Here is a 13,577-nt window from a genome sequence, read left to right as displayed (position 1 = left end):
AACTATTTTTAGTAGTACTAAATGGTTTTTAAAAGCATCATAAACATGATAGTCATCATCCAGTAAAAACAGTTCTTGTGGTACTCTTAGATGGCAGATCTGATTGCCATGCCAAGAAACGATAGTAGGAATTATCAGACAGCCCTAATGTCATGAGTGGAAGCCTCTCCCTTCCTTGTCTGACATCAATAAAACTATGCTTAGGAGGTAGAGTATGCAGAACAGAGGCCATTGGATTTGCACAATGGATTATGCTACATAACACACCAAACGATAATGTAAAAGACAAAAAGTGTTCAGGTCACATCCCAGTGAACGAAGCCTGAAGGGAAAGTACAAAACACCAATCTGTGCCAAATAACAATTAGAAGGCAAATGAACACTGGTTCAGCTGAGTGAGAAGCTTGTCGAATTCAAGGAAAATGTATAATTTCTAATTTAATGCTAATTTCTAAAACAAATGTTTAAAAGTACGGAAAGATAGCTGTACGGTGTTTTGTTGTAAGTCGCAAAGGAGCACGTTGAGGCATGAGTTAGAAAGTCCTCACTGTCATCAGTTGCAACTTCTTAACTTAGCAGCAGCTTAAAAAATCTACCTGGAAAAATAGTGAAAAAATAATAGGGTGGATCTAATTTAGGTGATAAGATAAACCTGCAGAAATGTTCTTAAAGGAGGCAAAAATGACAGTAATTGTCCTGATTACCAGGAAACACACTGAGACAATGACTTGGTCTCTAATATTTATTACTAGTACTTAACAAGAATCCTAACAAACTGAGGAAGCGTGGGAAAACCCAGCCATATAAACCCCAAAGGTTAAGGCGGTCCCGATCTGTGTCTCTTTGAATGGCTGAACAGTTCCTTAGTGCTACGCATGCGCTTGACAGTCTGGGTGGGAGCCCCCTGCTCGCCATCCTTACTCATGACAGTAATGCAGGAAAAAAGTGGCAATGTCTACAAGCATATATGCTGATTTATTTCACATACAGCAAGTAACTCTGGAGCAGGAACTCATACTACTCTCCAAATAGATGCTAGGAAAGAGCTTATCAGTCAGCTACAAAAAGGGTAAGATGGACAGTAGCTCGCACAGCATTGGCTCAATAGCTTTTTGTGTTTAGGTGAAAAACGAGATCTGTGATAAATATTTTTCATGTGCCAACTTCTTTGTCAAAACAAGTACCTTTTATCATATTCTCTCATATTCTGTCTGGCAGTAAAAAATGGAGATGATTCCAGGGCTTGTGTTATGAGTCAACTTTAAAATATTGCAAAGTTACATTTAACAGCCTTACCAGGAACTGGTAAACTGCTGGTCAGCTCAAATTTTCATTCAAATATGGGGGTGGAAGTTCTGAACTTGACTGCAACTTGAGGAAGGGAGGGAGGGGACCATGTTCTTGAAGAGGATGACATTCCTACCTTTCCATGAATCAAGAAATCAACTGGTCTGCCATCAACTTGTATGAACTCAAGGTAGTTAATTTTTTTTTTAAAAAGCATCCTTTCTCATCTGTCTGCCCCAGCATCTATAACTATGGTCTGCTCTTCACCAACAACTGATGAACCAGGAAACCAATTTCTGAACTGTATCACTTCAGCCCTCATCAAATCAGGGGCACTATGAAACATTTCAATCACATACATAAAAAAGCAAGCATGTAAAAAAAAAACCCAAACCAATTTGGCTACAATCCTTCCTTCTCAACATCATATTTTCTACAAGTGTTTTATATAGAACCTCTTCCAGTCATGCAATTACCATGCTTGAAATTTTTGAGAGAGAGACAACTGTTAAGTTTTTTTTTTGTCTTGAAGCTGGTAGAGGAGAGCTTCCTTGCGAGTTTAAACAGCTGAGAAAAGGCCCTTCCCCAATGCCTAAAAAATATCTAGTATTCCTTCACTGTTGCTTGTTTTAATAGATCTCTCAAAGATTTATCTATATTTAAAATGTTTATTTATATATCTCTTTCAAACAACCAGATTTGCAAAATTCCCTTGTCTTCAGTATTTGCAAAATTATCAGGAGAAATTAGGAAAATTATGTACACACTGATGACTCATAGAAAAAGCTAACCAACCAACCACATATACATAAATACATTGTAGAAAAGCTAAACATAAAATCGCCATCCAGAAACATGCATCCTAGCCACCAAAAAGCCAAGTACCTGCTGCCGTTCCACTGATGTCATTGTAGGAGTCATGCTTACGGACCGAATAGCATCCATGCTGTTTTTGGTCAGTGCTAGAGGTTGCTCCATGGTTAAGCTTGGGATTGAGGCATATATGTGATTAGCGTGAAGGCCCATTGTTGGCGCAACAGCCCGTTCTATTGGACTACGACTCCTTTCTCTATGTTCTTTTCGGTAATCCCCATTTGCAGTCTTCATTCTAAGAGAAAAAACAGACAAAACATTACTCTAGTGTTGTGCATTTAATTCAAGAACACACTCCGAAGTATCTGAAACAAAACACATTCACTATCTGACCTAACAAATATCTGCAACCTTAAAATATTAACATTCTTGTTAGTAACAATTATATGTGGAGAAAATAGGGGGGGAAATGGTATACTGGACTTACTGTGAGGAACCATTTTCTACAGTGTACCTGACAGGGGACCTGAAGTGCCTATCTCCCTCCCACTTGCTCTGCAGGCAGGTCTTCAAATTCTTATGTTGACTTTCCGTGGGAGGAACTAGCCTCTTCCCCAGTTTCAGAATGACAAGCTGAAGAAAACCTGAGAAAGGTAGGAATCAGGGAGTACTATGAAGTAACTATACTCAGCTACAGATACTGCTAAAGACCCCAGAGACATTTTTCTGCCCTATTCTGAAACTACCTGAATGGGCTGGATGCCCCCTGTGTGCTGTAGAAAGTGGACCTTCATGGTAAATCTATCTGGAGACCATGGTAGGGGAGGCTTCACAGCTCTGCTTAGGTTATTAGAAGGATATTAAGACACTGTCTGAGGCTCTGAACTATTCTGCAGACTATCTATCCACCTGTCCTCTGGGTATCCTCCCCTTCTTTATTCACTGTGGTTCCTGAAACCATTGCTGCCATGGAAGCATTCACTAAGGGTATCCTGACAATCTGTCTAAGACTGATTGTGGGAATGTGTAAAGCTTTGGGGTCCGGAGAATATCACTCATCATAACTCCTAGAGCCTTCCATTCTGACTCAAGGACCTTGTTAAATGCCTTGGGAAACAGGAAGTATGAGCTGGGATTGTTAGCCATCAGAATACCACTGGGTCCATGAGACTGAACAGATATAAATTCCTTTAGTCTTAGAATCTGCAGACTTTCCTGAATGGTTCTGAGAAACTTGCTTTCTGGAAAAGCCTAGTGGACTCAGGGATGGGCTATTGGTCTGTTTCCTCATTTAGGGACAACTCCCCATACTCCCTATCTGACTAGCCTTGAGGAGAGGTATCTGAGTTTTATTGTCCCATAAGTGGGGGAGACTGGATGGCTCTCTCTTAATTGGTGCCATGGCTTTTTCCCCATGCTGGGGATTTGGAGAACTGGCATCTGAGAATGGAGGAAGAGGTGGGGATCAGTACCCAATCAGTACCACACCCCCAATCTCCTTCCTCTTCTTCCACAGGCATTACCCCTACTGAGGCCCAAGATGGTGTTTCCTATCATTTTCATCCTTCAGGGGATGAGTGATTGTTGGAGCAGGCTCAGTGCAACAAGACTGTGAACTCATTAATGATGCTGAGGGTCTTCTGGGGGTCTCTAGCATCCAAAAGAGTATGGAACCTTCAGGGTAGGGAGATATCTCTTGTTGGAGCCAGTTGGTTAATTCCAATGCTGCTATTCCGTCAGTGCAGATTCAATGGGGAATCATGTCCCTGGTGCTTCTGACTTCTATCCTGTCTGATGCCTGAGTCATCTGACTTCCCAGAAGAGTTGCAAGGAGCCTTCCAGAGGCAGTGAGCAGCTTGTGGTTGGAAATTCAGCAGTTGTGTCATTGACCATATTCACACATACATCCCAGGAAAGGGAACCATGGCAGCAAGACAAAGGAACATGTTGCTGCTCCTTTGGAGGCTGGCCGCAGCTGTCAGATATGTCCTCCAACATGTCCATGGACAGCAAGTTGCTGTCCATGAGTTGATCAGCAAAGCATCTACTGCTGAACTATGCAAAAGAACAAAAAATGAAAAACTGTGGTCTAGAAAGCCTGGCCACATGGAGTAGTGGAACTGCATGCTTGCGAGAGAAAGGGAGGTCAGAACTGGGGGAGGGGCTATTCTATCCCATAGGAAGCAGGCTCAGAGAATTCTGAAGTCCCGCCTCCAGAGCAAGTGGCATGGAGATAGCTACTTTTAGATGTCCTGGGACCACTGTTAGAAGACAATTTTTCCTATCTTCTTAATCCAACATCTCATCATAGCATATACTTTTATGCCTACCTACTATGAATAGATATCATTTCTTTATACCCATTGACTGATAATGATCAACATGCATTAAATATTAAATTTCATCTGACTTTGAGTTATATTTTGTTAAAAAATTAGGAACAGACACTTTCTCTGAAGATAATCCAAATCATCCTCTATCAAACTTGTGGCACTTTCTCAGATCATAGGAAGTTGCAGGCTGATCTAAGCAGGTATATGGTGACAGATGGGCGTGAGGAAGAACAACTATTTTACTGCAAGATAATGGTGTAGAAAAACATGAAGACAACTGCTGCATAAATAGAACTGCAATAATCTTTCTCACATTCTCAGGCATTATGCTTCTGGGAGTTTCTTTTGTCTTCTTCCCCATGTTCCTATGTCTATAACTGAACAGAAGACTTCAGTGTAAGCACATGGGGTGAAGGGATGAGGCATGCAGAAAGAATGCTTGAGCACAGGTTTATTCCACATGGCAACAAATCCATATTGATTGCAGAAAATACTAACTCATCAATATGTACATCAGTGTGAAAGCCAGTATGGTGTAGTGGTTAAAGAAGAACAACCAAGGAGTGTGTGTGCAGACCAGGGGAATGCTGTAAATGTAGTGTATCCAGATCTCAACAAAGCCTTTGACAGAGTGCCTCATGATATTCTCTGTCACAAAACAGGAACATATGGGCTAAATAATACTACTGTAAAATGGACTTGGGGTTGGCTGAGTGACTGTACCCAGAAAGTATTCACTAATGGTACTACTTCAGCTTGGATAGAAGTATCAAATGCAGTGCCCCAGGGCTCTGTCTTGGGCCCTGGGCTGTTTCAACGTTTTATCGATGGATGAGGGAGTTGAGATGTTTTCAAGTTTGCAGATGATACAAAACTGGGAAATGGGAAAAGATTCAAAAACACCTAGGCAGGCTTGAGAAGTGGGCTGAAATGAACAGCTGAATATGATGGAGGGAATTGCCTTGAGGGATAGGAGGAAGAGCTGCTTCCAAGGCAATGGTCAGATAAAAGAGGCCTGAGCCTGGGCCAAGAATGTGAGTACACACCTCAGCCAAGCACCTCCTTAGTTCACACAAAGATAAAGGGGGCGGGGGGGTGGTAGCACATTCAGATATGCAAGATTCTGTTACTAAAGCTTTACAATGAAAGTAGTATTGACTTACAATGGCATTGTTTTCCTAATCTGGTCTACACTGAAGGATTGACAAAAGCTGTAGTATATCCTGCGCTGAGGAGCTGTATCAGATGATCTCTAAGGTCCCTTCCAACTCTGAGATTCTAAGTGGTAGACTAGGAGTGAGGAACTCCATTTTCAAGTCTACCCTCAGCCACTGAAACTCACTGAATGATCTTGGACCAGTCACTCTCTCTCAGCCCACCAGCTCATGGCAGTATTGTGAGGATAAAATGAAGAACTTTGTGTAAGCCAATGTGAGTTCCAGGAGAAAGGTGAGATATAAATCAAATAAATTAAATTTTCAAACTGCTGTTGTTAGAACATGTTAAAAGGCTCTCAGACATACTCTTACAACAGGGAGTACCACATCTCATTATCCAGTAATAAAGCTGTTAGGGAATAGAGATGCTGCCAACTGAATAAAATCCAAGTACTTCAACAAGGGGATGTGCTATATTTATTTCATCAGTTATAGTCATTTAGCAGTTCTGCTTAGCCTCAGTGAAATAATACCTTTTTCACAGAGGTATTAATTACATGTTGCACTGAAATAAAAATAAAGCTTTGTTTATAAAATGTTAATGCATTTAACAATGTGATCTTGTAAACACTGGCAATGCCTTGAAAAAAACTTGAGTATTATAATGAGTATTATAAAAACAAACTTTCTAATTTGCTGACTTCAACAAACCAATACAGGACGTTTTAATGTACTGTGTGTATATGTCTGGGATTCCATCAATTATCATTCTGCCTCCTGCTTTGTGAAATGTATAAAGAAAGTAAAAAAACTGTGATCTTCCATGTACTGAGAAGTCCTCCCTCCCCATTCCAAAACTGAAGTTTTCAGAGATCCCTAAAGGCAAGAAAAACTTAAAGGATTTATGATGAGATCCAAGGCATAGCTGGTGGACTGCACTGGGCTTATAGAAATTATGTACTATATACGCCTGTAACATTTATACATTTGCTGTCTCTTCAGTTATATTTATCAGGCTGATGTGTAAGACTCAGAGATGTGTGTTACTGCAAGACTTGATCCATTTTATAAAACAAGCCAGTTTTATTTGGGCTGATTCACAGACCATCCAATTTGACTCTGGCAACGAATCCAAATCTCACTTTCAGATAGCCAAAGTACTTTTCACTATCGCTGAAAACCAAAGATGGCTGTAACATTTTCTTCTGAATGTTTTTTATATATACAGTTTGTGTGTGTGTGTGTGTGTGTGTGTGTATTTATATTTTAGGAGCATGAGGAGATGGAAGTTACAGTGGTTTTTGTGCCAGACATATCTGAACATAGATTTACAACACAGAAGTGGCCTTATGCAGATAAAAATAAATAATCCAGAAAAAACAGTGATGTATTTGTGAAAAGAGAATCCTCAGATTGGTGAATTTGCTTCCCTTCTTCAACTATGTGAGTTTTCTGTGGGGAGGAGAGGGGGTACTTCATATGAAGCTTATGTACCTCATAAAGCTGTCCCATGAAAACTGCAAAATATCAGAGCAAACACTGCAGAGGTAGGGTGAATGAACAAAAATTTAAAATTTTCTTGTTATCACAAACACCCACACCCACAAAAAGGACAAAGAGGCAGAAGCAAATATCCATTGCCATAACCCCTCAGGTGCAACCAAACTATTTTAATGATTCTGCTCTTGGGGAGAAACTAACAAAGGGAGCATGGGAACTATGCAACCATTTTATTACAGCCTTCTTCCCAAACACTGGGATTTGAAAGTCCTGCTGAACCTCTTACTTTGGCTGAAGCTACTGCTGTCAGTCACAAAACTAAACTCTTTTCTCCGCTTCCTCCCTCCCCCACAAATCTTTTCTTTATATGGAAAGCTTACGGGGAAATATATAAATTTTTGCAGTCTCATTGTATCTCTCCAAAACATTAGCAAAGATTTGGCAGCATTCACATTTGCTGTAAGTAAACTCCAGTCCAGAGATATTTTGATATTTTGCTTTGGATTCAAAGGCAAAGTACACTTTGCGGCATGTCGGTGTGTGAAACTGTGTGCTCCTCTCTATAACTTCCTTAAATGAAACATGTATTTACCTGGGATCATGAAATAGTTACATGATCCCAGGAAAAGATGCAACACTTGTAGACAAGTGTTATATTCACACCTCCATATGATCTGAAGCACCTCTTTGCCTTTGAATCTAAGGTGCACATAACCTTAAAATACACTGCTTTCTTACAGGATGCTTTTGCTTTTACTATGGAGGAAAGTATGTGTTTCTCAGTCAGCAACCATGGCTGAATGGAATCTGAAATTTCTCCAAATCTGATGAACACCACTAGGAAGAACAGTCTGCCTATATGGGTATGGCAAGGGGTATTAATCTAACAAGGAGACAGCTAGAAATAAGTTGTTTAGGGGGGGAAATCCTCTCTCTTCTCTTTTATATTCAGTTGAATATATCCTATTGGGAAATGTAAGCATATATACTTACAAGTGAAATGTGTGGGACTGCTCATACAAAAACATTTCACTGCCACACACTGCTAATTGGCAGGCAACAGCAGAATGCTGGAGTGGCAAATTAGAGATAGGTACAGATACTCCTCTAATTTTAAGAGATCTTTTTCCTTTCTTTTGAATTCTGTCTTAAGAGACTTGAGAGTTTGACTCGAAGACACTCTTAATTAACAATTATATTATTCCAAAGTGTCCTCATCCATTAGCTCTTTTGTTTGCATGCCTCTGGAAGGGCTGGCATAAACACAATATATTGTTGAATTAAAGTACAGATAAACTGCCTCTTTTATAATCTTAAAATAGTAAAGCTAAAAAAAGTTTTAAAAACTAAATGCACATGTATGCATATCAACATAATGTCTATCTAATGACTATTTTTATGTCTCTATCTTTGGATACATATGTTTGCCTTTTTATCTGACCTCAGAATAAAATACATCACTTCACTTGCTCTGTGAATTTAATATACATTTCCTGATTTTAGTCTTTCTAAACCAGCTATATGTCACTAACCTGATCTCTTGAATGACAGATAATGAAGCAGTAGGTAGCAAATCTTTGTGTATGAAATAACACAGCTTTCCTTCACTCTGACACAGCTTAAATCTTTTATTTACTCTATGTTTAAGACAGAAAATTGTTTTCCAATATTCTCCCCAGTGAATCATATCCAGGCTCCACAGCTTTCCCAAGCATCATGTGTTTAAATGGACATACCAAAACCACACACATCCTGACTGTTAGATCTATACTGCAGGAGATTTTCATATTTTTAATTGAAAGCAATATTTTGAGCCCATGCACTGAAAAGTTCAAGTGATAGTTACAACACATTATCCTCAAACGATTCTTGGTTTGCAGAGCTGTTAATTGCTGTCTCTCTTTTATTGGAAGAGAGCAATGGTAATTCACACCCATCCTGGAGAAATAACTTAAGTGTGCCAACAGTTGAAGGAAAAATGGAAAAAGAGAGCAAGAAAGAGGCCCTCCAAAGGGGACAGTTTCCTTATGCTCTTTTCTAGTGCACAAGTTCTTTAGAAGCAGCCAAAAGTGCTGCTAAAAAAACAAAAACAAAAACCTAACATCCTGCAATGTCTTTTTATAGAACCTATGTTCAAGTTGGTTTGATTTTAAAATACTCACCTCATGAAAAGTAACTGAGGCAATGGCAATAAGTGTACTTAAAAACCCAGGTGGTGGTTGTTGTTGTTTTGATGCATGGAGGCTATTTTCTTACCCTCCAGTTCCTACATCCCCATTCCCTAACCCATTCGGAATTTTTTCCTGCTCACCAGTTAATTGCTCAACAGCTAACTAATATTTTAAAAACTCTAAAAGGAAATAGTTTTTTATTCTGTTCTCCACACCCACAAAAAAATCACAGATAAAAAAATGAGAAATGTTCTTTCTTGCTTAACTGGTTGTATTTCATTTCATTAAAAATTCACCCGAATTTCAGATTCGACCAAACCAGGCTGAGTTTACTGCTCAATAAGCACCCAAGTTTTGCTTATGTTAGCCAAAAGCTCATGCAGTGGTCAATTACATGTTATTTCCAGGAGTCAAGTGTTGAAGTTTCCAGCTTTCTGGACAAAATTAGTTTTCCTATCTCAAAATTCAGTCCAGCATGTCACATAAGAGTCAAAATTGAAACCTAACAGAATCAATGCATGGAATACAGAAAAGAAAGATACAGAAGAATCCAATAATTTTGATTATTGACCTGATCCAAAATTCAGAGCTGTTTGTAAAGCTAGCCATTTAATACACTGTCCAGTAAGTATTTAAAACACTGGAGGAAGTAAATTATCATACCACAATTTAGCGGTTAGTGGTTAGTAGGGTAACTAACCAGTAGTAAATCTAGAAAATAACATTTCACAATTCTTTCAAATCTATTAAATAGATTCATTCCCTGCAACTGTTATCTTGAGAGATCTCTGTTGTTTAAAAACTGTTTGTCCCATGCTGCACCTTAAAGAGGCCATTTCAACACTATTAAAATGCTACCAAATTCTTCCGAAACCCCTCCTCCCCCGTTTTTCCCATGATGCTTTTTTCAGCACAAATTGAGAATTGTTCCCATGCCATACTGTCACTAAGTTTTTATTGAAGCGGGTTCATTATATTGTATCATACTGTATTAAGTACATGTATCAGAATTAAGAATTTACTACTGCTTTCCTTCTACTTTCCTCCCTGAATCAAAGACTAATCTGTCCTCCTTCAATCAGAACCAAACACATTGGAATTACATCTTCATCCAAATTATAATACCTATTTAGGCAATATTCTCAAAGATGCATGTCACTAATTCATGGCCTCCTAGAGGTCTAGATCCTTCAGAGCTCTTCTGTGTGATCTGCCATGAGCACCCAACACATCAATTTTCTTCTTTCTGGGGAAACCTGACTGGGAAAAAGAAGGTGGCCTATATTTATGATATTCTACAGACCACCTCTTTTACAAATCGGGCTACTTGCACCTATTTGTGAGGCTGGGGGAGCATATTTCAAGGGGGAAAATGTGCAATTAGAGTCACCTAACATATTTGAATCATGCATCTTTGTCACTGCATCAGGAAAGCATCTGCTGCAAAACTAGGAAATAAAGGTCCCCTCATCAATTTGCCCAGGCAGCCACCAGCACTAGCACATAGCACATCCAAGGGGAGCACTTAACAGGATGTAGCTGCTACAGAAGGCAAATCCTTTTCTACTGCATCATAAAGAAAAGATAGTTCTGGCACCTCTGCCACTATATGTATCATCATGCCCTGCTGACCATAACAAACAGAAGTACTGACAAAGTAAGATAAAAAAAGGAGCATACTGTGATGTCATGAAAGGTATATACAGGGATAGAAGGGCAAGGATCATAGATGCGAAAAAGAAAATTTTTAAACATAAGCCAAAGGGGTCTTGAGGGAACAAAATGCAGCCTCTGGCATACAATATAAACAGCATGTGTGTTTGGGAGGGATGATCTGGATTTGATGGTGCTTAGTCACACAGACACCGGCTGAGGCCCCTCTCCTCCAAGCTGCAAGCAGCTGCCCAGCATCTGAGTTGATGTTGCTGCGCCATCCGCATGCGCAGCAATGGCTTCTGCCAACTGGAACAAGCCAGAGAGGGAAACCCATCATTTATTTTAAGGTTAATTATAACTTTCCTTTCTGTGTTGTGCTTGGATATGAGAATCTCAAAGCAAAACGAATAGCTAGTTTGTGACCCTACTTGCAGAGTAGAGGCCCCAGGGATATTCATTCAAACGCAGGCTGCGGGCCCTCTATTACATCTTGCATTTGCGGACCTCTGGGAATGAAGCAGAGCCTAGTGTATGTCAGGAGGAGGAAGCAGGGCTCCCTAGTCCTAACTAAACAGAAAGAAATAGTGGGCAAGGAAAAGGGAACTATCCTCTATCATTATGTAACACTTAGGGAACTTTAGCAAATCTGCATGTATTTTTCAACTTTACTTATTTATTTGTCAAATTTAGAAGGCCACCCAACTCCATAGAGACTCTGGGTGGCATACAACATTAAAAACAGAAAGAAGCAATAAAAGAAAGAGAAGATTCACATCCTGAATAGAAAACATTCAAACAAACAAACAAACAAAAACCTTATAAGAGCCTCATTAACCACCTTAACCCAAGGGCCAGGGGAAATGCCAGGTTTTCAGAGGCTTTTTAAACAGGGTCATGTGGGGCCCATGCAGCTCTGGGGGATCCTATTCCTAAGGGCAAGCACTGTGACAGAGAAGGTTTGCTTCCGTCCAATCAGGTGACAGTATTTGATTGGTGGGACCCAGAGTATGCTCACTTTTGGTCTTTTACATATGCAATTCTCAAGGGTTTGTGAAAGACCTCACAAGCTACTTAAAAATCTGAGAAGCGATGTCATATGTTGCCTCCTCCTGGGGTTGTAGTCAGTCACATATAGCTCTCTGCACCTATAGGAGAAAAGTCAGCTGCTGGCTGAACTAATGAAAAAGATGGTATATGGAATTCAGTTCTGTATTTGGAATATAGCAATGGAGGCAAAGCAAGTATACAGCTGCAATATATGACCCTGTATACCATTAACAGTCATGTAATCTTTGCAAATATAAAATAATTACTTTTTTTCCTAAATGAATTAGTACATTAGTGTTTTATTTGAGGTCTGCCAACAAGGAAGAAACTCTGAAAAGAAATTTTTTCCTATGTGTTGTTGCTAATTTATTCCACTCTGAGGCAGCAATAAAAGAGTTCTTCAAAATTCCCACAAAAGGAAGTGGTCAAATACACAAAATAATAAATTTCACTCATAAGAAATATTAAAAAAAACCTCTGACATCACTTAGTTCCATGTTTCTTAACCATGGCAACTTTAAGACGTGTGGACTTCAACTCCCAGAATTCCCCAGTCAGCTGGCTAGGGAACTCTGGGAGTTGAAGTCCACACATCTTAAAGTTGCCAAGGTTGAGAAGCACTGACTTAGTTCATTGGCAGAAGAAAAGGACTATTCTCTGTGCCTCAAATTTGGAATGACCTCTTGATGACACTGCATCTGCTTCTCAATCATTAAGATGGGTCTCTACGAGTTCTTCTCAAGTCTGCTTTTGATTATTCTCAACTTAGCCCATATACTAAAGTGTCAAAATAAACTTCTTTTCCTGGTACTGCTCTCATGTTGCAGGCTTGTATTTTCTTATACTTTTAACACAGAACAGTTTGGAGGGGCCTTAATCAAGGGCTTTAAAGTCCCTTACCAAGAATTAATAAAGCTATTTTGCCCATAGCTGCCTACCCACACCATCCATGCTACTTCTTACACCCAGATAAGATCCCCACCTACACGGAACATCAGATGTACAGTCATGTTTGAAGTGTGGCTTGGGGAGGCGTGTGATGGCCCAGGAGAGCTGTGCGCATTGCGTGGCCAAGCCATGTATTCCAAACTGGGGAAAACATTTGCAGCCACGCTGAAACCATCAAAGGGATGAACTTCTGGGCAGGACAAGTAGTATGCGAATCTATTCAAAGGAAGACCACACAGCAACTCACCCTAGCCTGAAAAATGCAGAATTACATCCTCAAGCTGGTCACATGACAATAACAGCAGCGCCTTGCCAGCTGAGCCTATCTGTTCCCAATCAGAAAAACAATCACCTTTGTGTATTTCAAATCGGGCAGAAGGGAGCTCAACCGCGTTGCATGAAAGTTGCTGTCACTGTCCTGGTTCTTCCTTTCAGGGGCAGAGGAAGGTAACCAAAGGTGCTGGAAATACGAAGCTGGTATATATTTGAGAAGAAAAGCACAGCTGCCTCTCCCCACAATCCTCCCTCCCACCCCATTAGTAAGCTACTGATCCACTCTTACACTTCTTTGTACAGCACAAGAGTTTAAATGAATTGCAGCTGAAAATATGGCGCTGCCATATGGCTTTAAACAGCAAGATCTAGTCTGAAAAACAAAGATCATG

The 13,577-nt window shown here is 39.9% G+C and overlaps 1 protein-coding gene across 4 annotated transcripts in view; it reads right to left on the bottom strand.

Moving 5' to 3' along the window:
- Positions 1–13,577, bottom strand: part of VGLL4 (vestigial like family member 4) — a 96,466-nt gene that overhangs the window by 6,337 nt on the left and 76,552 nt on the right. For 3 of the 4 annotated variants that reach the window (XM_063291845.1, XM_063291844.1, XM_063291846.1), the window contains one exon: positions 2,173–2,395. In XM_063291845.1, the coding sequence (XP_063147915.1) occupies positions 2,173–2,395 (223 nt within the window). Of the gene's footprint in view, positions 1–2,172; positions 2,396–2,614; positions 3,311–13,577 lie in introns of those variants that run through there. The other variant, XM_063291847.1, reaches the window with a different exon arrangement.

This window comes from Candoia aspera, chromosome 2 (genome assembly GCF_035149785.1).
Source record: "Candoia aspera isolate rCanAsp1 chromosome 2, rCanAsp1.hap2, whole genome shotgun sequence".
Classification (NCBI taxonomy): Eukaryota; Metazoa; Chordata; class Lepidosauria; order Squamata; family Boidae; genus Candoia; species Candoia aspera.
This window is presented reverse-complemented; position numbering and strand designations above follow the sequence as displayed.